Raw genomic sequence first — 24,644 nt, forward strand, 5'->3', positions numbered from 1 at the left:
CTCTGTTAGAATATTGCTGCGCGGTGTGGGATCCTTACCAGGTGGGATTGACGGAGGACATCGAAAGGGTGCAAAAAAGGGCAGCTCGTTTTGTATTATCACGTAATAGGGGAGAGAGTGTGGCAGATATGATACGGGAATTGGGATGGAAGTCATTACAGCAAAGATGCTTCCTATTTGGAGGTGCAGCCTAAAATTTTTCTCTCCCCTTGAATTTCAAGTCTCGAATTTCAGGTGCGGCTTAGATTCGGGAAAATTTTTTTTCCTTTATTTCGAGTCTCATTTTTCAGGTGTGGCTTAGATTCAAGTGCAGCCTAGATTCGAGTAAATACGGTAGACGTTGCCAACGCACATTTGCAGATCCTGTTGGATAAGGAGCTGTAAAATGTTATGGTTATCAACACTCCCTTCGGCTTATGTAAATACAAGTGCTTGCTTTTGTGATGTCTCTCTGTACAACAGTCGTCCAGAGGTAGAGGTACTTGGAACAGTTAACCATGTTTATACCCACTTGCACTACCTATCTCCACGCCTTAATTGTCACGAGTGCTACACATCATGAGCAATTGCAGAAACTTTGCACACTCTTTACTACATTACATGATGCAGAGTTAGAGTGCTGCTTGGATAAATGCCAGTTTTTTCAGGCTCAAGTGGAAAAGTGGAATACGTCGGGCACTCGCTCAGCAAAGAAGGGACCCAGACCATTGACTGCAGTAGCACAGCTGTCGACACACTACCCCATCGTGCCTAAAACATACAGGAGCCGCAAGTTTTTTTTGTTTTGTTTTTGTTTTTCTTTTTGTTAAGGCAAACTATTATTCCATGTTCCTTCCACAAGTGGCCTGTATCATACATTTGCTAAATGAGGTGCAGAAGAAGGCATTCAGTACTGGTGGATGGCTGTGTGTGAGGGTGCTTTCACTCAGTGGAAGAATATGCTGTGTTCTTCATCATGCCTCACGCCCTTTTTGTCATTACATCCACTGATGCTGGCCACATATGCCTCTTCATATGGCACTGGTGCAATGTTGCCGCTTTGTGACAATGGCAGTACTGAGCAACTGACCACCTATGTGTCAGACACTGACAATTGCTCGAAAGAACTACATGCATATACAAAACAAAGCTTTATCAGTTGTCTTTGCAATTAAGAAGGTCCATGTTTACCTTTTTGGAACTAAGTCCTCATTAATTAAAGGTCACAAACCAATGGTGATGTTCTTTGGCGGTGCGCCAGTCTTCCAAAATGGACCGCACAACGGCTCTATTGTTGTGCATCTTTCTTCAGCTCCTACACTTATACCATGAGGTACAAGCTCAGAGTGCAAGATGCTGATGTGGATGCTCTGTTTTTCGTACCTATGGGGACAATGCCTGGCCTTTGGCCAGTAGGAAATCCTCCGTCTCCACATTGATGGGGAACCCTGACAAACCTTCGATGGGTTCCCCATTACAGCTACACATTTTGCTGCTCACACATGCCGTGATCCAATCTTGCTGTCAGTCATACTCTATTTGCTCTGTGTATGACCCACTTTTTTTTTTCTTTTTTCAAAGAACACCAGTCTGGCTCTGGAACTGTGTCCACCACTGTCTGTCGGTCATCACAAGCGTCCTCTTGGTTGACACTGAGGCAGACACTCACCATGTCATCATACCAAGTGCCCTGCAGCCTCAAGTTTTTCAACTGCTCCATCACAGCACTGTGGCATTTCGTAGATGAAAGCAGTAGTTTGATGACACAATTACTGTCAGGGTTAAACAAGGACGTCAAAGCCATGGTCCATAGCTGCTCTGCTTGCGCCCTGCATCAGACTTGTCTACCCCGATCTTTCAGCCCTGGCGCACTCCGTTGCCCACCCCTATCGCTCCTGGGACAGCATCCATTTGGACTCTGCAGGCTTCTGTCTGAGCTGTGTTGGTTCATAATCGTGAAAGTTACCCATATGTGGTCAGCATGGCATCTGCCACAACAGATGCCAGAATTTACATGCTTGTCCAGATTCTCACCATTGAAGGGCTTCTTTGAACTATCATGTCAGACAATTTGCCCCAGTTCATGGCAAGTTTCTAAATAATTATGAGCCTCAGATGGCGTAAAACACATTTTTAGTCTGCCATTTCATCCATTCTCCATCAACAAGGCAGAGCACATGGTTCAGACATTTAAGCATCAAATGTTAAGAGGTGGGATTCACTATCACTACAGCAGTGCTCATTATAACTTCGTGATCTTCATAACAGTAGATACGTCCTGTGATTGTGAACAAGGACAAACCACAAGCCACGTGCTTCAGTGCCCTTTGTGCCTGCATGAAGATTTATCTCCTGCAAGCCACTCCAAGCACCTTGGAGGTTGCCCTGTCCGTGATTGTAGTCCAGTGGAGGTCCTCCATGGGTGACAACCCGCAAACTTTCCACCATCTCCTGGCCCCGTGAACCGTGGACCCGGCATGCTGGGTGATATACTATAACACAGTAGTGTGGGCACACTTTTATGGGGCAATAGAGATGTGGACATGACTGCAGTGATTACCTTGTACAGTTGGTGCCTTATGACAGTTGATGCCGTGAGATTTCAGAGCATCTTCACACCACACAACACTGTCCAAGAACTTACTGACATTGCCAATGTAGGTGGGTCACTCTGTCCTAGACAGCTAGTTTGACAACCACACGGGTGTAACTTGCACTCCAGAATACCAACAGTGATTTCTGTTGACCACATGGAGGTAGAGGACTCCACGCAGCCTCTGCAATGAAACCCATGTCACCATGTTCTGGCGTGATGCCAAATACTCCCATATCCTGACACCTTACAGTGTGTTTCAACGTAAGGATACCCACCGTGCAAACAGTTCACCTGCCAATCATCAACCTGGACGCTTCTGGCCATATGTGCCTGTTTCAGGGAGGAGGGACCTGGTGTCCGGCCTGGCAACATTGAAGGATTTCTCCACTGTCCATTTTTCATGTTGTTGTCTTTTGTCTGTACTCAGTGTTCCACTGTTGATGGTCCTCAGGCGAATCAGCAAGCCTCAACTGGTTTCTTGAGTTGTTCGTGATATTTTGCTAAATCCCACTAATTATAATTACCAACTGCATGTGTTGCCACTATAGAGTGGAAAGCAATTATGATTTCATAGTAGAGTGATAGTGAGCTGACAAGTTGTAGACAGAAAGAGAAGTGTGAACATTTCTAGACCAGAAAATGAAACAAAAACTAATTTTGTTTCCCTTTCTCCACAAATAAACCTGTCATTTTTGGTATACATCCACACTTAAAGAATTTTCTAGTGCTTTCTAATGTCCCGATCTATTTAAATGATTTACCTGAGACATTGGAGGCCTCTTTAAAAACTATGATGTTTTGCTGGTGACTCTAGTATACTAATAAAGGGCTCAAGCACATTCATAGCAGGTCCATTTACGAGAATAATAAAATGAGTGTACAAATGGTTTGTAGCAAACAGTTTAACCATCATTGTTACAAAGCCTAATGTTATGCAATTTCAAAAAACCAAAATTACTTATAACTGCTAGATGTTATAGCACAAGGGGCATTGGCTTCTTTCAGACCTCCCATTTTCCTCATAATATAAATCTACAAGTTTATAAAGTAATCCAGAAGGTATTTCTTTAATTATCAGTGTGATTAGATTTAGCACAAGTCAAAATGTGTTGTTAATATACTGTACAGAAGCATCCTGCAATGGCTGCTTCTACCTGTTAATGTATAATTTGATTCTTTCCACATCCCTGAAGGCTTCATGATGGGGTTTATGGAACTTATTGCACGATTTAATTAATCCCACTTACAAAACTGAAGAGCTTCCACTAAGGGAATAGCTCAGTTACTAAAGCAACCTGCAGTAGGTATAGCTTTGTATCACAGAATGTGATAGGTACCCTTTACTATCAAGACATGTCGGTTAGCATTTATTCAGAATGGTGAGCCCCCCCTGCGGGTTCGGGGGTACGAATAGGCCCGCGGTATTCCTGCCTGTCGTAAGAGGCGACTAAAAGGAGTCTTCAAAGTTTCGGCCTTATGTGATGGTCCCCACTTGGGTTTGACCTGCCATTTTCAAAATTTCCGTTGTTAGTGCGTGCCATTTGGGGAAGGACGCCTTACGTGGTGTTTTTCTATTGGTCCATCGTGCACCTCCATATTGCATGCTATCTATTGTCGTGTGGAGGGATTTACACCCCATGTCTTCTGGGTTGCCTCCTCGTCTTGTGCGCAATCCCCTTCTTAGTGCCCACGGCAACTGTGGACCCTTTCAACACCTAAAATCCAGCACGGTAGCCAGTCCGTTGTGGTGGGGTCGTCATGTACCCTCTTGGTGGTAGCCCCCTGACCACGCAGGGATCGCACTACAGATGCCAGAGCTGTTTCCTCCCCATGCATGCCAAGGAGTATGTGCCCATCTTGTCTGGGGCACGGGGACTCCGGGCAATGGGATATCGGCCAGGTACCCGTTGCTTTGGCTGGGTAGCGCCCTTGGGGAGAGCCCTCGTTCGGAGTAGGTGGCATCTGGGCGGATGTGGCGCAATGAAGCGCAATAAATCTCACCAAGCTGGTGGTCGCACTGCCACCAGCGTCTCTAAGCGAGGCAAAATTGAATTCGATGCTGCACAATATGATCCTCAGTTGTTCCCCTCGTTGGCTGCGCCATGGGAGGGACGCAGATCTAGTGCCAAGCAGGAGCCTTATGTACCACAATACCTTGTCTGCAGCAGGACTGATGGTGACTCCTTTCTTTCGACAAAGCCTATGTTTTTTGTGGAACACCTGGAGGATAAGTTTGGGGAAGTGGCGGGTTTGTCTAAAATGAGGAATGGGTCCATCCTCCTCAAGACGGCCTCCCCAGCCCAGTCACGGGTGTTGCTCTTGTGTGATAAGCTGGGAGACGTCCCTGTTACCGTCACTCCCCACAGTAGCTTAAATATGGTCCAGGGGATTATTTACCATCGCGACCTCTTGTTACAGTCCGATGACGAGCTGAGAGCTGACTTGGAACGACGTGGTGTGCATTTTGTCCGTCGTGTGCACAGAGGACCCAAGACCAACAGGGTGGCCACCGGTGCCTTTATCTTGGCCTTCCAGGGTGCTGTATTGCCTGAGAAGGTCAAGGTAATGGTTTACCGTTGTGACGTCAAGCCATACGTCCCTCCCCCGATGCGGTGCTTCCAGTGCTGGAAGTTTGGGCATATGTCCTCCCGTTGCCCATCCAGTGCCACATGTCGAGATTGCGGACGCCCCTCTCATCCCGATTCTCCATGTGCGCCTCCGCCTGTCTGTGTCAACTGTGGGGAACACCACTCTCCATGCTCGCCGGACTGCCCCGTTCTTCATAAGGAGCGGAAGATTATGGAATTTAAGACCCTGGACCGGCTTACTTATCGCGAGGCAAAACTGAAATTTGAATGGTTGCATCCTGTCCCTCTTCAAACTTCTTATGCTGCAGCTACGTTATCGTCGCCCTCGCGGGCGGCAGTTGTCGCCTCCTCTGTGCCGCCTTCAGTTGGCCCTCGGGGCCGTCCATCTCTGTCTGCCCCCCTTGTGTCTGGGGGCAAGCCTTCCTCTGTTGCCCCCTTAGCAGTTGGGGGCAAACCCCCTTCTGTCACTCCCCCCGCACATGCTTCAGGAGTGACATCTGCTCCAAAACCAGGGGGCTCGATCCCTCCCCCTCCCCCTCCCCCTTCTCTGCCGGCGTTGTCTCCGCCGGCGTCGTCTCTGCCGGCTCCTCTCTCGCGGAAGGGGTCCCTCGGGGCCCTCCCTTCTTCCGTTTCTTCTGCTACCCCGCCGGATGTCAGCCAGTGGCTGAAGGTTCATCCACCTGCTGGTCGTAGGGCTCCTGCGTCGTCGTCAGCCTCCGACGCTCCTTCAGAGAAACTCTCCCAGCCCTCTAAGCCAAAGGACAGACGCGAGAAGAAGGACTGGAACGTGTCCAAGAAGAAGGATGCTCCGGCAGTTTCAGTACCGCCTGCTGTCAATAGCTCTGGCTCTGGGGATGCGGTGGAGATCCTCGCCTCTGCCGCGGATCTCGCCCTCACGGAACCCTCGGGGACCTCTCCTATGGACACAGCTGACTCTCGCTCGGTGGCGGCCGTTGACTCTGCGGCGCCGTCTGCCTCTTAGTGGAGTTAACGCCCTCCCAGTCCCTTCCTGCTTCCATTCTCCAGTGGAATTGCGGCGGTTATTTCCGCCACCTGCCTGAGCTCTGGATGCTTTTGAGTGTTTCCCCTGTTCTGTGCATTGCTCTTCAGGAAACTTGGTTTCCAGCAATGCGGACACCTGCCCTTCGCGGTTATCGGGGATACTATAAGAACCGTGCTGACTGTCAACGAGCTTCAGGTGGAGTTTGCCTCTTTGTTCACCACTCTGTCTGTAGCTCACCAGTACCCCTTCTGACGCCTTTAGAGGCAGTCGCTGTCAGGATTGAGCTCTCGCCGGCTATTACTGTTTGCTCTGTTTACGTTCCTCCGTATGGGCAACTCCCCCGACATGTCTTGGCTGCGCTGCTGGCTCAACTCCCGCCGCCATTGCTGCTTCTGGGCGATTTCAATGCCCACAACCCTCTATGGGGTGGGACTGTCTCCGATGACCGTGGTCGCGCTGTGGAGCATGTGTTGGCTCAGCTCGACCTTAGCCTTTTGAACACCGGTGCTCCCACGCATTTCAGTGTGGCCCATGGCTCGTTCTCGGCCATCGATCTCTCTCTTTGCAGCCCCGGACTTGTCCCATCCCTTCACTGGAGAGTTCATCCTGATCTGTGTGGTAGTGACCATTTTTCCATCTATTTGTCACTGCCCCAGTGTCATTCTTCTGGGCGCCTGCCCCGCTGGGCTCTCAACAGGGCTGACTGGCCGGCTTTTACTTCCGCTGCCACCATTGCTTCTCTCCCACAGGGTGACATTGACGAGGTGGTCCGTGTCTTGACCTCGTCAATTATTTCTGCGGCCGAGACTGCCATCCCTCGCTCTTCTGGACTCCCTCGGAGGAAGTCTGTCCCCTGGTGGTCGCCGGAGATTGCTGAGGCTATTCGCGACCGTAGGCGGGCTCTCCAGCGTCATAAGCGGCACCCGTCTCTGGAGACCCTCATCGCCTTTAAGAAGCTCCGTACCTCGGCCCGTCGTCTTATTGCACGGCGTAAGCAGGAATGCTGGGAGAGGTACATTTCATCCTTGGGCTCCCGTGTCTCCCCGTCGCTCGTGTGGTCCCGCATCCGGCGGATTTATGGATACCAGACCCCTATGGGTGTCCCTGGAATCTCCCTGGACGGCGCTGTCTGCACGGACGCCGCCACCATTGCTGACCACCTTGCTACGCACTTTGCTACGAGCTCTGCGACTGCAACTTACCCTCCTGCCTTTCGCTCTCTAAAGGAGCGCGCCGAGCGGACGCCGTTATCGTTCCACACACGTCGTTCTGAAAAATACAATGCTCCTTTCAGCGAGAGGGAATTCCTCGCTGCCCTCGCCAATTGCCCTGATACAGCGCCAGGACCGGACTGCATCCACGCGCAGATGCTGAAGCATCTCTCCAGGGACTGCCAGAGACACATCCTCACCATCTTTAACCGCATTTGGAGCGAGGGCGTGTTCCCGTCGCAATGGCGAGAGGGTGTTATCGTTCCCATCTTGAAGCCCGGTGCGGACCCTCTGGCGGTGGACGGCTATCGTCCCATTACACTAACCAACGTTTTGTGCAAATTGCTCGAACGTATGGTGGGGCGGCGTGTGTGTTGGGTCCTTGAGTCGCGCGGTCTCCTCGCTCCATCCCAGGGTGGCTTCCGACAGGGCCGGTCTGCTGCGGACAATTTGGTGCGGCTGGAATCTGCTATCCGCCGTCAGCATCTCGTTGCTGTATTTTTTGATCTGCGGAAGGCATATGACACAACATGGAGGCATCACATCCTTGCTATGTTGCGCGAGTGGGGTCTTCGTGGTCAGCTTCCAGCTTTTCTTCAAAACTTTTTATTGCGCCGCTCTTTCCGGGTGCAAGTCCGTGCCGCCTCTAGTTCCTCTTATATACAGGAAAATGGGGTCCCGCAGGGCTCGGTATTGAGCGTTTCCTTATTTCTAGTGGCCATTAATGGTCTGGCTGCAGCTGTGGGGTCGTCGGTGTCTCCTTCTTTGTATGCCGACGACTTCTGCATCTCATTTAGCTCAACGACTACGTGAGTCGCCGAACGCAGGCTGCAAGCAGCCGTTCGCAAGGCGGCATCATGGGCTCTGACTCATGGATTTCAGTTCTCTGCGGCCAAGACTCGAGTTATGCACTTCTGCAGGCGTCGGACGGTCCACCCTCATCCGGAACTTTACCTCGACGGTCACCTACTTGAAGTGGTGGACACTAGCCGCTTCTTAGGACTCGTCTTTGATGCCCGGCTCACATGGGTTCCTCATATTACTCAGCTGAAGCAAAAGTGCTGGCAGCACCTCAACGCCCTCCGCTGCCTGAGCCATGCGTCTTGGCGTGCAGATCGCAGCACGCTGTTGCGATTGTACAGAGCCCTTGTGCAGTCCAGGCTTGATTATGGGAGCCTGGCCTATGGGTCTGCATCGCCCTCAGTGTTGACGTTGTTGGACCCCATATACCACTGTGGGGTTCGGCTTGCAACTGGTGCTTTCCGTACGAGCCCCGTGGATAGTCTGCTGGTGGAGGCCGGGGTTCCCCCGCTGCGGATTTGCCGCCACCGACTGCTCGCCGACTATGCTGTCCACATGCATTGCTCACCGGGCCATCCCAATCATCGCCTGCTTTTCCCTGCCAGGGTCCTCCCTCTGCCCAACCGGCGACCTAGGTCTGGGCTGTCCATTGCTGTCCGTGTCCAGTCCCTGCTGTCGGAACTGGGGTCGTTCCCTCTTCTGCCGCCCTTCCGGGCCTGTGCACCCACGCCTCCCTGGTGTATGACCCGTCCGTCCATCCGCCTGGACTTGGCACGGGAACCCAAGGACTCGGTTCCGCATGTGGCCCTCCGTCACTGTTTTCTTGCGCTCGTCGCCTCATTTTCAGGCTGTGAGCCTGTCTACACTGATGGTTCCCTGGTGGATGGTCGTCCTGCCTACGCTTTGGCTCACGCTTTGGCTCACGCTTTGGCTCACGCTTTTGCTCACGCTTTTGCTCACGCTGCCCATGTTGAACAGCGCTCCTTGCCGGCTGGCTGCAGTATTTTTACTGCAGAGCTGGTGGCCATATTGCGCGCTCTTGAGCATATGCGTTCCTGCTCAGGTACGTCCATCGTCATCTGCAGTGACTCCCTGAGCAGCCTCCAGGCTATTGACCGCTGCTATACCTCTTCTCCTCTGGTATCCTTTATTCAGGAGTCTGTTTTTGCCATTACCCGCTCTGGTCGTTCGGTGGTCTTTGTTTGGACGCCAGGTCACGTTGGCATCCCGGGGAATGAACGTGTCGACAGGCTGGCCAAAGGGGCGGTCGACGCCCCCACTTTGGCGATCGGCCTCCCGGCTCGTGATTTGCAGCTGGCGTTGCGCCGTAAGGTGCTTCAGATGTGGCGTGACGAGTGGCGTAGCCTGACTTCTCCGAATAAACTGCGGGCTGTCAAGGAGACGACCGATGTGTGGCAGTCCTCCCTGTGGGCTTCTCGCAGGGACTCTGTCATCCTGTGTCGGCTCCGCATCGGCCATACCTACCTGACGCACGGACATCTTTTGCGTCAGGAGGATCCCCCCCTGTGTCAGTGTGGGTCCCGGTTGACAGTCGCCCACATTTTGTTGGAGTGTCCCCGCCTGCGCATCCTCCGGCAGACTTTTAATCTCCCGGGCACGTTGCCTTTGGTTTTATGCAACGATGCCTCCATGGCTGACGACGTTTTAAATTTTATCCGTGGTAGTCCTTTTTATGGTTCCATTTAGGGGGGACCTGTCCCTTTTCCTTTCTGTGTATCTTGTCCTCGAGTGTCTCATTGGTTGCAGATTTTAATGTGTGTATTCAGATGGTTGACTCTTTCCCAATTTTTGTACCCATGGTCAGTCAACCAGTCTCCGACCCTCTTATTTTCTTCCGTTTCTTTCTGTCCAGGGTTCGTCTGTACTCTTCTTGTCTCTAGTGTTCGCTGACACATTGGTGTTCTTTCAGTGACTGGGGGGAGGGGCGTCTCCTCCCCCCTTGGGGTTTTACCTGTTCCGTAAATTTTGTTTCGCCGGTTTTTTGGAATGGGGGACTGATGACCTTAGCTGTTTAGTCCCCCTTAAACATCCCAACAACAACAACAACAGAATGGTGAGCATACATAAAAAGCCAGAAATTACGTAAAACTGCCATCTCTCTCTCTCTCTCTCTCTCTCTCTCTCTCTGTGTGTGTGTGTGTGTGTGTGTGTGTGTGTGTGTGTGTGTGTGTGTGTGTTTGCATCACAGAGTTAGATTGTGCAAATGCTTAATGCAGTGTATTTATATTCAGGAGAAGCATCACTCAAATCCAAGTCCAGGTATTCACTTTGACTTGGTTTCACAAGGTCCCTGAAGGTGATTTCCAAGATAGTTCATTTTAGAAGACCCCAGCCAATTCCCTATACCATTCTTGCTGAACTTGGTTTGACTAGTGCATCATCAATGGGACATTAAACCCCAGTTTATTTTATTTTATTTTCCCTTCATTCCATCCCATTCCCAATATCCTTTTTGTCTGTGTTCTATACTTCACAGCAGTTGTTTTCCAAGACAGCTGATAAAAACACTAAACAAGGTAACAACAGTATACATATGTAGGAAAGTTGTGGTAGAATGTAAGTAAATTAGGGGTAAAGGAGACCACTCACCAAATAGCATAAGCATTGACTCGGCACACGTGCAGAAGAGCTTCTGTAAAGTTTGGAAGGTAGGAGACGAGATACTGGCAGAAGTAAAGCTGTGAGTACCGGGCGTGAGTCGTGCTTCAGTAGCTCAGATGGTAGAGCACTTGCCTGCGAAAGGCAAAGGTCCCGAGTTCGAGTCTCGGTTGGGCACAGTTTTAATCTGCCAGGAAGTTTCATATCTGCGCACACTCCGCTGCAGAGTGAAAATCTCTCAGTCAATGGAAAATTTTAATTGCTCATTTATGCTTATAATGGGACTGTAAACAACCTCTACTGACAAAAGAGAGACAGTGATCCATCATATTACGTGTATCTCCCAGCCAATATTATCATCCCACTCCAGGCTGAAAGAGGTTCCTCTGCTAATCTTGCAAAAGCAAAGTTGTGTGTGTGTGTGTGTGTGTGTGTGTGTGTGTGTGTGTGTGTGTGTGTGTGTAAAAGGGAGGGGAGCAGGATATTGTAGCTGATAGTTTACTGGATACAAAGCATAAATTTTTTTATCACAGCATTTTTGTATTAATTTCTTTATTGAACCAGCTGCACAATTCAGTTGTATTTATAAATGAATATTTTTTTAGACACACTCAAAAACAGTTTGAAAGGAAGAAAAAGAAAAAGAAGAAAGGTCAGAATATGTCACTTGTGTAATCTGTAAATATAATGAGATATCATTTTGTCTGCCCGTAGATCGGTCGACCGCCATTGGTAAAGTGATTGACTCATACCTGAAAAAGGAGGAAGAACTCCCAGACAGGACCATACACCTTACATTTGCTGCAAATATATGGGAAAATGAGTGAGTTACTTTTAAGCAATGGAAAGTCCACGATGGAATAACAACAATATTATGAAAAGGAGATATTGGCATTCTCCATATAGAGAGGACGTAGTGTCTGACAGACACAATGAAAAGACTGCTGTACAGTTTAGCTTTCACCAAAAGGCATTTTGAAGTAGAAAAAAGACACACATTCTCACAAGCATAACACACACACACAACCACAGTCTCTGGCCACCGTGGCCACGCAGAGACAGTGGTCTTGTGAGTATGTGTGCCTGAGTTATGCTTTGTTTCAATGATAGTGTGTTTTCCACTTCAAAAAAATACTTTCTGGCCAAAAGCTAAATTGTATAGCGGTCTTTCCATTGTACCTGTCTGCGACTCAGCGTCTCCTGTATATGGTGAGTAACAATCTGTCCTTTTCAATAATAATAATAATAATAATAATAATAATAATAATAATAATAATAATTAATACTTAAAAATACAATGTAATTGGATAGATAAAAAATCTGGTCACTAAGTGGTGGCAGGAAAATGTGCATATAAAGGTATTTAAATTTGCAAGCTTTCAAAGCTCTTGGCTCCTTCTTCTATCAGAACTGTTGAAGGGGAAGGAAGAGGGATGAAGGAAAAGATGTGATGAGGTGTAGGAGATGGAGAGAGTTTGGAAAAGTTACCCCTAGCTCTGGGTAAAGGGGCTTACTGATTGGGATGACAAGGAAAGACAGATTGTTGGGACTGCAACAGATGAGATTTGAAAACCTGAGAGCTTAAGGATAGAAGATAGGATAATATGCAAGACAGATATTACTGCCAAAACATCATGCATTAGTTAATAAGAATGGAAAGCTAAGTGTATTGTATGTGGTAGAGGTGGAATGGGGGGGGGGGGGGGGTATAGAAAACTAATATGGAGTGTAGAACATGCTCTGCATCAGTATACATGTGAAGTTACCAGTTAGGATGAATGGGCATAGCTATAGAGGTTAGAGAGGAGATTTTTTTAATCTATCCAATTACATTATAACCTATTCTTTTCATATAAAGTGAGTTATTTTTTGACATTTATATAATATTTATGAGCTCAGAAGATAGAGGCCAATTAAGAATACATCCTGCAAATTATTTTTCATGCAGGGAAGAGGGTACATTGAACCACTTTGCTGAGAAGGATGTGCTTAACAGAAATGAGGCAGCAAGTTAGGTGTGCATTGTGACACAGTCTGGAACAGAATACTGCACACTGTTTTTTTGTGAATGTAGTTAGATTAACATTGTATCTGACTGACTTGATGAGGTTTGAGTGATGCAAATATGTGTAAGCATTTCACATTTTCAGCCTACTGATACTTTGGAATAATGTTGGTCAAATTCCTCATTTTCGTGTCTGTGGTATCCGTAACTGCTGCGTAAATAGGTCATCAATAGTGATACTGTGTATGCAACTACTGAATGCATTTTTTTCATGTTACACTTTTCATTATATTCATTTAAAACATCAATGTTGTAGGATTTTCTTATCTGTTACTTACTTACAATAGGTATGTGATGGCTACATGCAAATTACATTATATTTTCCTCTTTTGCACCAGTGCTGTCAACAAGAAAAAAATTAAAGAAAATGGGAAACTGTACATGGTGGACAATGAAACACAATACAAAACTTATAGCGAAGTATTTTTTGCACAGCCAGTAACACGGACTGTGGAAAACTATAGGAAACAGTAGTGGAAGGGAGTGAGAGGTGGTCTGTTTCCCTACTGTCCCCCAAACCTCTCGGAGCATTCTTCAGATAAATGTGTACCAAGATGAGCAATATGATGTGCTTTTCATCCAAAAGTATACCAGTAACAGCAAAATATGTGAAGTGGAAATGCTGCTATAGTTAATGCTGCCTCTGTGTTTCAGGTTTATCGTTGGTTCTTCAGATAGTGTGAGAGATCTTAATACAACCTTTCAAAGTATGCAACTTTGTTAATCCCTTCAGACATGTCACACAGTCAAGTGATGACACAAGTGTGTCAACCCCCCCCCCCCCCCTTTTTTTTGCAGAAAATAGTTCATAGATTTAGTAAACAAGTCTGATATTTATCATTAAGTATTGTATGGTATATGAAACTATCTGGCTCCAGAGACCTTTTCAAGTCTCAAACATCGGTGACATATATATGCAGACTAAAATGATGAATAGGAATTTGTACCAAGGCGGGGATTTGAACTGAAGTTCCCTGCTCACTAGGCAGGTAGATGTTGCAGAGGCTCTCCAACTGTGTTGGAATAGCACCTCTGCAGCGAACAAAACTGGGGATCCTGCCTGAAACTCAAGCATAGGGGCTTTCAGTTAAGTGAAACTATCTGGTTCTAGAGACTTTTTCAAGTTTCAAACATCAGTGATGAATGTATGTGGACTGAAGTGCTGTTCAAGTTTAGGACGGAATGCCAAAAAGGCTGAGGTGTGAGTGCGACTTTGGATTGAGGATGGAGGCGTGCTAGGGTAGTCCATGCAGTTGTGCAAAGCCACTGTCCAGGGTGGCATAGTGGTCAGCAAATCTGCCTAGCACATATGCTTAGTGTGCAGGAGACCCAGGTTTGAATCCCAGCCTAGGTAAAAATTTTCGTTTGTTGCTTGTCTGCATATACAGGGTGTCTCACACAACTCTGCCACCACAAATATCTCTGGAACAACAATAGATATTCAAAAACAGTTTTCACCAGCATGAACGTACGGCAGGGGCTTGGGAAACCAAATACTGTGCGAAATTTTAAAACGTAAACAAATACTATTTTCAACAAAAACTGATGTGTTTTTAAATGGACGCCCCCCCCTGTTATTTCGTATGCAATCAGTAACATGAAGAATCACAAAAATAATGGCATTGGTTGCATCGCAGTACGTCATTTACATTCCAAATAATTTCTAAGCGAAGGTGACACTTGAAATAAATGAAGCGCACAGCTAGCACACATCCTAAGACTCAAGCGCGCACCTGTGATGTGACTGACGTCTGTGGAGTGTTACTGTATGGTGTGGTATTGTATGACAGCATGTCATTGGCCCATATTTCATTGATGGCACTCCTAAAGGGGGATAGTTTAGCCCCTTTTTGAGCTGTACCTTACTTGAACTGGTCCACCGCTTATAATGTGTCAAATAATGCAGTATCAGAATGATGGATGTCCTGTGCATAATGTTTATTGTTGTGAAATGACAACTAGAGGTGCAATTAGTGGTAACACACTTGGTTTCACATTTCTAAACTTCATAAGTTCGGAAATATGTGGCTTGTTAAGGATAGCAACAGCGTCAAAATTTCTGACATAATGCATCGCATGTGGTACTGTGTTCAGAGCAGGGGTTGGCAGCACTGGTGCCTGTATCCTGCCGTAAACATACCAATATCACCACGGCACACTCTATCGTCAGTGTACAAGTGTCTCCCAATCTCATCTGCTGAACTGCTCTCTTACTGTAACATAATTCATATATGTTGCAACATTAAAACCTGTTTTCTTGGGGCTTGTTACATTTGCTGTCATCCAGCCGATATGCCGGCCTTCAGTAATGAAGAAAAACTAGGTATTATTTTAATTTATGGTGAATGACACAGAAATGAAACTGCAGCTGTGACACTGTATGCTGAACGCTACCCAGATTGGCGGTGTCAGTCACGTTGAACCATTGGCAACATCTGCAAGACATTCACGGAAACAGGAAGCTGGGCTCCCACAAAACTTCGATGTACAACACCAGCAACTGGCAGTGGAAACGAAATTGCTGTTCTCGTTGCTGTAGCGCACAATCCTCAGGTGGGTTTACAAGAAATTGCACGAGGTGTAGGAATAAGCCGCAGTAATGTGTGCAGAATCTTGCATCGGCATCGATTTCATCAGTTGCATATCTCGCTGCACCAAGAACTGTACAGGAATGACTACGAATCTCACAGTGCATTCTGTGGTTTTGCACTTCAGCAGTTGCAAGATAATCCATTATTTCTAAGCAGTACGTTGTTTACATACGAGGCTTCATTTACAAATCATGGTAATGTGAATCTGTGGAACATGCACTACTGGTCCATGCAAAATCCCCACTGGCTTCGCCAAGTTGCTCATTAACGACAGTGGGTGTGTCAATGTTTGGTGTGGTGTCATTGCTAACTGTATTGTAAGGCCAACAATGGAAAATCCAGGATGGAATGTAACAATACGAGAGAAGGAAAGTTGCTAGTCACCATGTAGTGGAGATGCTGAGTCACGATAGGCACAATAAAAAGATTCACACTATCATAGCTTTCGGCCATTAAGGCCTTTGTCAGCAGTAGACACATATACGCGCGCGCGCGCACACACACACACACACACACACACACACACACACACACACACACACACACTCGTGCAAGCGCAACTTGCACACACGTCTGCAGTTTCAGAGAACTGAAACTACAGTGCTATGCATGCATCTTCCTCTGGGCGCAGTGAGAGACTGAATGTATCAAGAACCCCCAGTGACAGTACAGGATATGCAACATCGTATTACTGCGGCATGTGCAGCAATATCTGTAGCAACTCTACAATCTGTGCAACTCTCTCTCATTACCTGTCTGTAAATGTGTATTGATGCAAACAGAGGGCACTTCGAACATATGTTGATGTGACACAGTTTTGATGTGGGTGTATTTTCTATACTGGATGTAATTCACAACATTACAGTTTCTGTGGGTGACAGGGCACTAGTAAGTGTGTTAAGCAAAGTGAATTCAAGTGTGTTAGCTCCAATTGTAAATCTAGTTGTCATTTCGCTAGAATAAGCGTACATTTACAATTTGAAAAATGTAACTTTGCATTGGCCGTGTTACTTGTTTATTTTTGTGGATTGTGCTTACCTTCCCATTGCATGAGCCTCTGACACCCATTTATTTGAAGTGTCAGCATCGCTTCGCAATTTCTCGAGATGCAATTGACGTATTGTGATGTAACCAACACCATTATATTTGTGATTTTTCGTGCTATTGATTGCATATGAAATAATAGGCAGTTTCCATTTAAAAATATACAAGTTTGTGTTGAAAATAGTATTTGTTTACATTTTAAAATTTCGCATAGTATTTAGTTTCCCTGTCCCCCCCCCCCCCCCCCCCCCATGAACCATGGACCTTGCCGTTGGTGGGGAGGCTTGCGTGCCTCAGCGATACAGATGGCCGTACCGTAGGTGCAACCACAACGGAGGGGTATCTGTTGAGAGGCCAGACAAACGTGTGGTTCCTGAAGAGGGGCAGCAGCCTTTTCAGTAGTTGCAGGGGCAACAGTCTGGATGATTGACTGATCTGGCCTTGCAACATTAACCAAAACGGCCTTGCTGTGCTGGTACTGCGAACGGCTGAAAGCAAGGGGAAACTACAGCCGTAATTTTTCCCGAGGACATGCAGCTTTACTGTATGATTAAATGATGATGGCATCCTCTTGGGTAAAATATTCCGGAGGTAAAATAGTCCCCCATTCGGGTCTCCGGGCGGGGACTACTCAGGAGGATGTAGTTATCAGGAGAAAGAAAACTGGCGTTCTACGGATCGGAGTGTGGAATGTCAGATCCCTTAATCGGGCAGGTAGGTTAGAAAATTTAAAAAGGGAAATGGATAGGTTAAAGTTAGATATAGTGGGAATTAGTGAAGTTCGGTGGCAGGAGGAACAAGACTTCTGGTCAGGTGACTACAGGGTTATAAACACAAAATCAAATAGGGGTAATGCAGGAGTAGGTTTAATAATGAATAGGAAAATAGGAATGTGGGTAAGCTACTACAAACAGCATAGTGAACGCATTGTTGTGGCCAAAATAGATACGAAGCCTACACCTACTACAGTAGTACAAGTTTATATGCCAACTAGCTCTGCAGATGATGAAGAAATTGAAGAAATGTACGATGAAATAAAAGAAATTATTCAGATAGTGAAGGGAGACGAAAATTTAATAGTAATGGGTGACTGGAATTCGAGTGTAGGAAAAGGGAGAGAAGGAAACATAGTAGGTGAATATGGATTGGGGCTAAGAAATGAAAGAGGAAGCCGCCTAGTAGAATTTTGCACAGAGCACAACTTAATCATAGCTAACACTTGGTTTAAGAATCATGAAAGAAGGTTGTATATGTGGAAGAACCCTGGAGATACTAAAAGGTATCAGATAGATTATATAATGGTAAGACAGAGATTAAGGAACCAGGTTTTAAGTTGTAAGACATTTCCAGGGGCAGATGTGGACTCTGACCACAATCTATTGGTTATGACCTGTAGATTAAAACTGAAGAAACTGCAAAAATGTGGGAAATTAAGGAGATGGGACCTGGATAAACTGAAAGAACCAGAGGTTGTACAGAGTTTCAGGGAGAGCATAAGGGAACAATTGACAGGAATAGGGTAAAGAAATACAGTAGAAGAAGAATGGGTAGCTCTGAGGGATGTAGTAGTGAAGGCAGCAGAGGATAAAGTAGGTACAAAGACGAGGGCTGCTACAAATCCTAGGGTAACAGAAGAAATATTGAATTTAATTGATGAAAGGAGAAAATATAAAAATGCAGTAAATGAAGCAGGCAAAAAGGAATACAAACGTCTCAAAAATGAGATCGAGAGGAAGTGCAAAATGGCTAAACAGGGATGGCTAGAGGACAAATGTAAGGATGTAGAAGCTTATCTCACTAGGGGTAAGATAGATACTGCCTACAGGAAAATTAAAGAGACCTTTTGGAGAGAAGAGAACCACGTGTATGAATATCAAGAGCTCAGATGGCAGCCCAGTTCTAAGCAAAGAAGGGAAGGCAGAAAGGTGGAAGGAGTATATAGAAGGTTTATACAAGGGCGATGTACTTGAGGACAATATTATGGAAATGGAAGAGGATGTAGATGAAGACGAAATGGGAGATACGATACTGCGTGAAGAGTTTGACAGAGCACTGAAAGACCTGAGTCGAAACAAGGCCCCCGGAGTAGACAACATTCCATTAGAACTACTGACGGCCTTGGGAGAACCAGTCCTGACAAAACTCTACCAGCTGGTGAGCAAGGTGTATGTGACAGGCGAAATACCCTCAGACTTCAAGAAGAATATAATAATTCCAATCCCAAAGAAAGCAGGTGCTCACAGATGTGAAAATTACCGAACTATCAGTTTAATAAGCCACGGCTGCAAAATACTAACGCGAATTCTTTACAGACGAATGGAAAAACTGGTAGATGCAGACCTCGGGGAGGATCAGTTTGGATTCCGTCGAAATGTTGGAACACGTGAGGCAATACTGACCTTACGACTTATCTTAGAAGAAAGATTAAGAAAAGGCAAACCTACGTTTGTAGCATTTGTAGACTTAGAGAAAGCTTTTGATAATGTTGACTGGAATACTCTTTTTCAAATTCTAAAGGTGGCAGGGGTAAAATACAGGGAGCGAAAGGCTATTTATAATTTGTACAGAAACCAGATGGCAGTCATAAGAGTCGAGGGGCATGAAAGGGAAGCAGTGGTTGGGAAAGGAGTGAGACAGGGTTGTAGCCTCTATTCAATCTGTATATTGAGCAAGCAGTAAAGGAAACAAAAGAAAAATTTGGAGTAGGTATTAAAATTCATGGAGACGAAGTAAAAACTTTGAGGTTCGCCGATGACATTGTAATTCTGTCAGAGACGGCAAAGGACTTGGAAGAGCAGTTGAACGGAATGGACAGTGTCTTGAAAGCAGGATATAAGATGAACATTAACAAAAGCAAAACGAGGATAATGGAATGTAGTCAAATTAAATCGGGTGATGCTGAGGGAATTAGATTAGGAAATGAGACACTTAAAGTAGTAAAGGAGTTTTGCTATTTAGGAAGTAAAATAACTGATGATGGTCGAAGTAGAGAGGATATAAAATGTAGACTGGCAATGGCAAGGAAAGCGTTTCTGAAGAAGAGAAATTTGTTAACATCGAATATAGATTTATGTATCAGGAAGTCGTTTCTGAAAGTATTTGTTTGGAGTGTAGCCATGTATGGAAGTGAAACATGGACGATAACTAGTTTGGACAAGAAGAGAATAGAAGCTTTCGAAATGTGGTGCTACAGAAGAATACTGAAGATAAGGTGGATAGAGCACGTAACTAATGAGGAGGTATTGAATAGGATTGGGGAGAAGAGAAGTCTGTGGCACAACTAGACTAGAAGAAGGGATCGGTTGGTAGGACATGTTTTGAGGCATCAAGGGATCACAAATTTAGCATTGGAGGGCAGCGTGGAGGGTAAAAATCGTAGAGGGAGACCAAGAGATGAGTACACTAAGCAGATTCAGAAGGATGTAGGTTGCAGTAGGTACTGGGAGATAGAGTAGCATGGAGAGCTGCATCAAACCAGTCTCAGGACTGAAGACAACAACAACAAGCCCCTGTCATACGTTCATGCTGGTGAAAACCGTTTTTGAATATCGATTGTTGTTCCAGAGGTATTTGAAGAGGCAGAGTTAGGTGAGACACCTCGTACATATCATTGTATGATAACATCAACCTTTTGATAATGTTAGTCCAAATTAATAATTTAAGGCATAAAATTAATGATTCAGTGAACAGTTAAAATACAGAATTGTCAATAGGCACCCAAACAAGGGTAGCTGACACACACACACACACACACACACACACACACACACACACACACACACCACACACACACAAATTTAACTGAACTTCCTGAAGTGTCTCAGTGAAGTTTGTGAGTCCGTAGAAGATGGCATAAGAGGCATACTGTATGACTGGCCATGCTTTTCCATCTGAAATTTACAGAGGTTAAGACAGCCAGTCCTGGGATTGAAACTTCCTGGCAGATTTAAACTGTGTGCTGGACCGTGACTGGAACTCGAGACCTTCGCCTTTTGCGCCAAAGCACAACTTGCTACCCATCCTCACAGCTTTAATTCCGCCAGTATATTGTCTCCTACATTCTAAATTTCACAGAAGCTCTCCTGCACACCTTACAGAACTACCATATTTACTCGAATCTAAGCCGCACTTTTTTTCCAGTTTTTGTAATCCAAAAAATAGCCTGTGGCTTAGAATCGAGTGCAAAGTAATCGGAAGTTCTGAAAAATGTTGATAGGTGCCGCCACAACTTACTTCTGCCATCGAATATATGTAGTGCTACACAGGCATGCTTTGCAGGCACAAAGATAAATACTGGCGCCAAAACCTCTGTGTCAGTAAGTAAATTAAAAAAAAAAAAAAGTGGAAGACAATCTTTTTTCTCCACCCCGAGTTTCGACCACTGCATTTTCATACATTATCCAACGAAGAAAATACAAATTCCGTATTATTCATCTTCGAATGTAGCAGCATTTCAATTTACTATAAATCCGACTGGTAATACTGTTTGGGATGTTTGTCAATATGGCCAACTGTACGTTCTGATTTTTTTCTTAACTGTGAGAAGAGATGGTTGCTAATAGCAACTTTTATGAATTGCGATATTCTCTTCACCATAAGAATAATACGAGTATAAACATTTTGCCATGTATTCTTTCGTGCTTGCCTATCTCATTTAAAGCCTGTCTGCATAATAAACTATGAAACTAGAGTGAGACAACAGAAAACGCGGAAGAATATTCGTATCATGTCATGTTTATATTTGTATTATTCATATGCCTAATAGTGATATGGTCAGAAATGAAGCACTACAATTGACTAGATTTTTAAATCTAAGATGACTCTAATTTCTGTGCAGAACGTAATGTACCAAAGAGGCGTCTGCAAAGATTTTCAAACAGAGAAATATTTTCGCTAAACTAATGTTCAGAACATCTTCTATCATACACAGTCTATTATTTGGTACTTGTTGATCATTATCAAAGAAAGCAGCAGTGTAGCCTAAGTAACAACAAATAGCAGTCTCTTGCCATTGTTTCGCTAATGAGACGATTCCTCTCTTCCTTTTTTTAAAAATTGTAAGCGGCGGTTGCGTGCACAAAAGCAAGCCATGCTGCGAGCATCGACAGACCGTAAACACTCATAATCAGAATGGACAAACAATGCATGACACTGTAAAGTAATGCATTTTCAGCTTAGAGTGACATAAACACCTATAACAAAGAGAACGGCACTTATCAGATCAAAGAAAAATAAGCAATCAATTCAAACCAGACGAAGCACGTGAAAAAGGAAGGGTATCCGTATAAATACGGACGGAGCGCCTGACGCGGTAAAGCTTAACTGCTAAGCTTACGACTTGAACCAAACTACTATAGCTGTATCGTCGTTCATTCGACCTAATTTGTGTCTCATTTTACAATGGGCCAACTTTGTTTCGATTTGGAGATGCGGCCTAAAACTTTTCTCTCCCCTTGAATTTTGAGTCTCATTTTTCAGGTGCGGCTTAGATTCGAGTAAATACGGTAACAATCCTGGAAGGAAGGATATAGCATAGACATGGCTTAACCTCAGCCCTGGGGATGTTTACAGAAATAAATTTTCACTGTGTAGCAGAATGTGTGCTGATATAAAAGTTCCTGTCCGATTAAAACTGTGTGCCGGACTGAGACATGAACTCTGGACCTTAGCCTTTTGCAGGCAAGTGCTCTACTGATGAGCTAGTTCTGCAAAGTATGCAGGAGAGCTTCTGTGTAGTTTGGAATGTAGGAGTTGGCTACTGGCAGAATTAAAGCAGTGAGGATGAGTCATGAATCATGCTTGGGTAGCTCAGTCTATAGAGCACTAGCCCCTGAAAGGCAAAGGTCCCGAGTTCGAGCCTCAGACCGGCACACAGGAAGTTTCATATCAGTGCACACTCCGCTGTACAGTAAAAATTTCATTCTGGAAACATCCCCCCAGGCTGTGGCTAAGCCATGCCTCCGCTTTATTCTTTCTTCCAGGAGTGCTGGTTCTCCAAGGTATGCAGGAGAGCTTCTGTGAAGTTTGGAATGTAGGAGACAAGGTACTGGCAGAAGTAAAGCTGTGAGGATGGGTCATGAGTCGTGCTTGGGTAGCTGTCAGTAGATCATGTGCCTGCGAAAGGGAAAGTTCAAGTGTCTATTGTGTTGTTGTTGTTGTTGTCTTCAGTCCTGAGGCTGGTTTGATGCAGCTCTCCATGCTACTCTATAATCATACAGTAAAGCTGCATGCCCTTGGGAAAAATTACGGCCGTAGTTTCCCCTTGCTTTCAGCCATTCGCAGTACCAGCACAGCAAGGCCGTTTTGGTTATTGTTACATGTAGTGTTATAAAAAATATAGTGTTGAAGATGTAATGAAATTTTGTGTGTAACTTGGAAACAGAATTACAGATTGATCGTATTGTCTTATCGAAACAAGTCACTGTAATGATTATTTCACCTGACAAATATTTTTTTAAATGCCTGACATTCTTTGGACATAGAGCAGCAGATTAATTAATTTGAGATTGGTAGGATGCAACATTATCGGTTCCGCGCGTGTTCATGACCGTGATGCATTCATACTCGCATCGACACTAAGGGACCAAAAGATTTACTAACTTTAAAAGGAAAACACCGCTACACAATTAAAAAAGATTGATTCAGAAATGATAGGAAAACGATAATGTTCCTCCTGCCTCAATTCTGTGTTCCGTCCATCAACATGATCATAAGTTCTGGAGATAAACTGATATAAAATGATTAACATTCGAGTAATGAGGAGATGGAGATACTTATGGATGTTGTTGTTGTTGTGGTCTTCAGTCCTGAGACTGGTTTGTTGCAGCTCTCCATGCCACTCTATCCTCTGCAAGCCTCTTCATCTCCCAGTACTTACTGCAACCTACATCCTTCAGAGTCTGCTTAGTGTACTCATCTCTTGGTCTCCCTCTACGATTTTTACTCTCCACGCTGCCCTCCAATACTAAATTGGTGATACCTTGATGCCTCAGAACATGACCTACCAACCGGTCCCTTCTTCTCGTCAAGTTGTGCCACAAACTTCTCTTCTCCGCAATCCTACTCAATACCTCCTCGTTAGTTATGTGATCTACCCATCTAATCTTCAGCATTCTTCTGTAGCACCACATTTTGAAAGCTTCTATTCTCCTCTTGCCCAAACTATTTATTGTCCATGTTTCACTTCCATACGTGGCTACACTCCATACAAATACTTTCAGAAATGACTTCCTGACATTTAAATCTATACTCGATGTTAACAAATTTCTCTTCTTCAGAAACGCTTTCCTTGCCATTGCCAGTCTACATTTTATATCCTCTCTACTTCGACCATCATCAGTTATTTTGCTCCCCAAATAGCAAAAACTTCTTTACTACTTTAAGTGTCTCATTTCCTAATCTAATTCCCTCAGCATCACCCGACTTAATTTGACTACATTCCATTATCCTCGTTTTGCTTTTGTTGATGTTCATCTTATACCCTCCTTTCAAAACACTGTCCATTCTGTTCAACTGCTCTTCCAAGTCCTTTGCTGTCTCTGACAGAATTACAATGTCATCGGCGAGCCTCAAAGTTTTTATTTCTTCTCCCTGGATTTTAATACCTACTCCGAATTTTTCTCTTGTTTCCTTTACTGCTTGCTCAATATACAGATTGAATAACATCAGGGAGAGGCTACAACCCTGTCTCACGCCCTTCCCAACCGCTTCTTCCCTTTCATGCCCCTCAACTTTTATAACTGCCATCTGGTTTCTGTACAAATTGTAAATAGCTTTCGCTCCCTGTATTTTACCCCTGCCACTTTTAGAATTTGAAAGAGAGTATTCCAGTCAACATTGTCAAAAGCTTTCTCTAAGTCTACAAACGCTAGAAACGTAGGTTTGCCTTTCCTTAATCTTTCTTCTAAGGTAAGTCGGAAGGTCAGTATTGCCTCACGTGTTCCAGTATTTCTACGGAATCCAAACTGATCTTCCCCGAGGTCGGCTTCTACTAGTTTTTCCATTTGTCGGTAAAGAATTCGTGCTAGTATTTTGCAGCTGTGGCTTATTAGACTGATTGTTCGGTAATTTTCACATCTGTCAACACCTGCTTTCTTTGGGATTGGAATTATTATGTTCTTCGTGAAGTCTGTGGGTATTTCACCTGT

General features: G+C 45.2%; 1 protein-coding gene across 4 annotated transcripts in view; it reads left to right on the forward strand.

The window, feature by feature from the left end:
- LOC126267398 (thymidylate kinase) overlaps positions 1 to 24,644 on the forward strand; it is a 73,429-nt gene that overhangs the window by 23,812 nt on the left and 24,973 nt on the right. For all 4 annotated transcript variants that reach the window (XM_049972605.1, XM_049972604.1, XM_049972602.1 and 1 more), the window contains exon 3: positions 11,512 to 11,620. In XM_049972605.1, coding sequence (XP_049828562.1) covers positions 11,512 to 11,620 — 109 coding nt within the window. The remainder of the gene's footprint in view (positions 1 to 11,511; positions 11,621 to 24,644) is intronic.

This window comes from Schistocerca gregaria, chromosome 4 (assembly GCF_023897955.1).
Source record: "Schistocerca gregaria isolate iqSchGreg1 chromosome 4, iqSchGreg1.2, whole genome shotgun sequence".
Lineage (NCBI taxonomy): Eukaryota > Metazoa > Arthropoda > Insecta > Orthoptera > Acrididae > Schistocerca > Schistocerca gregaria.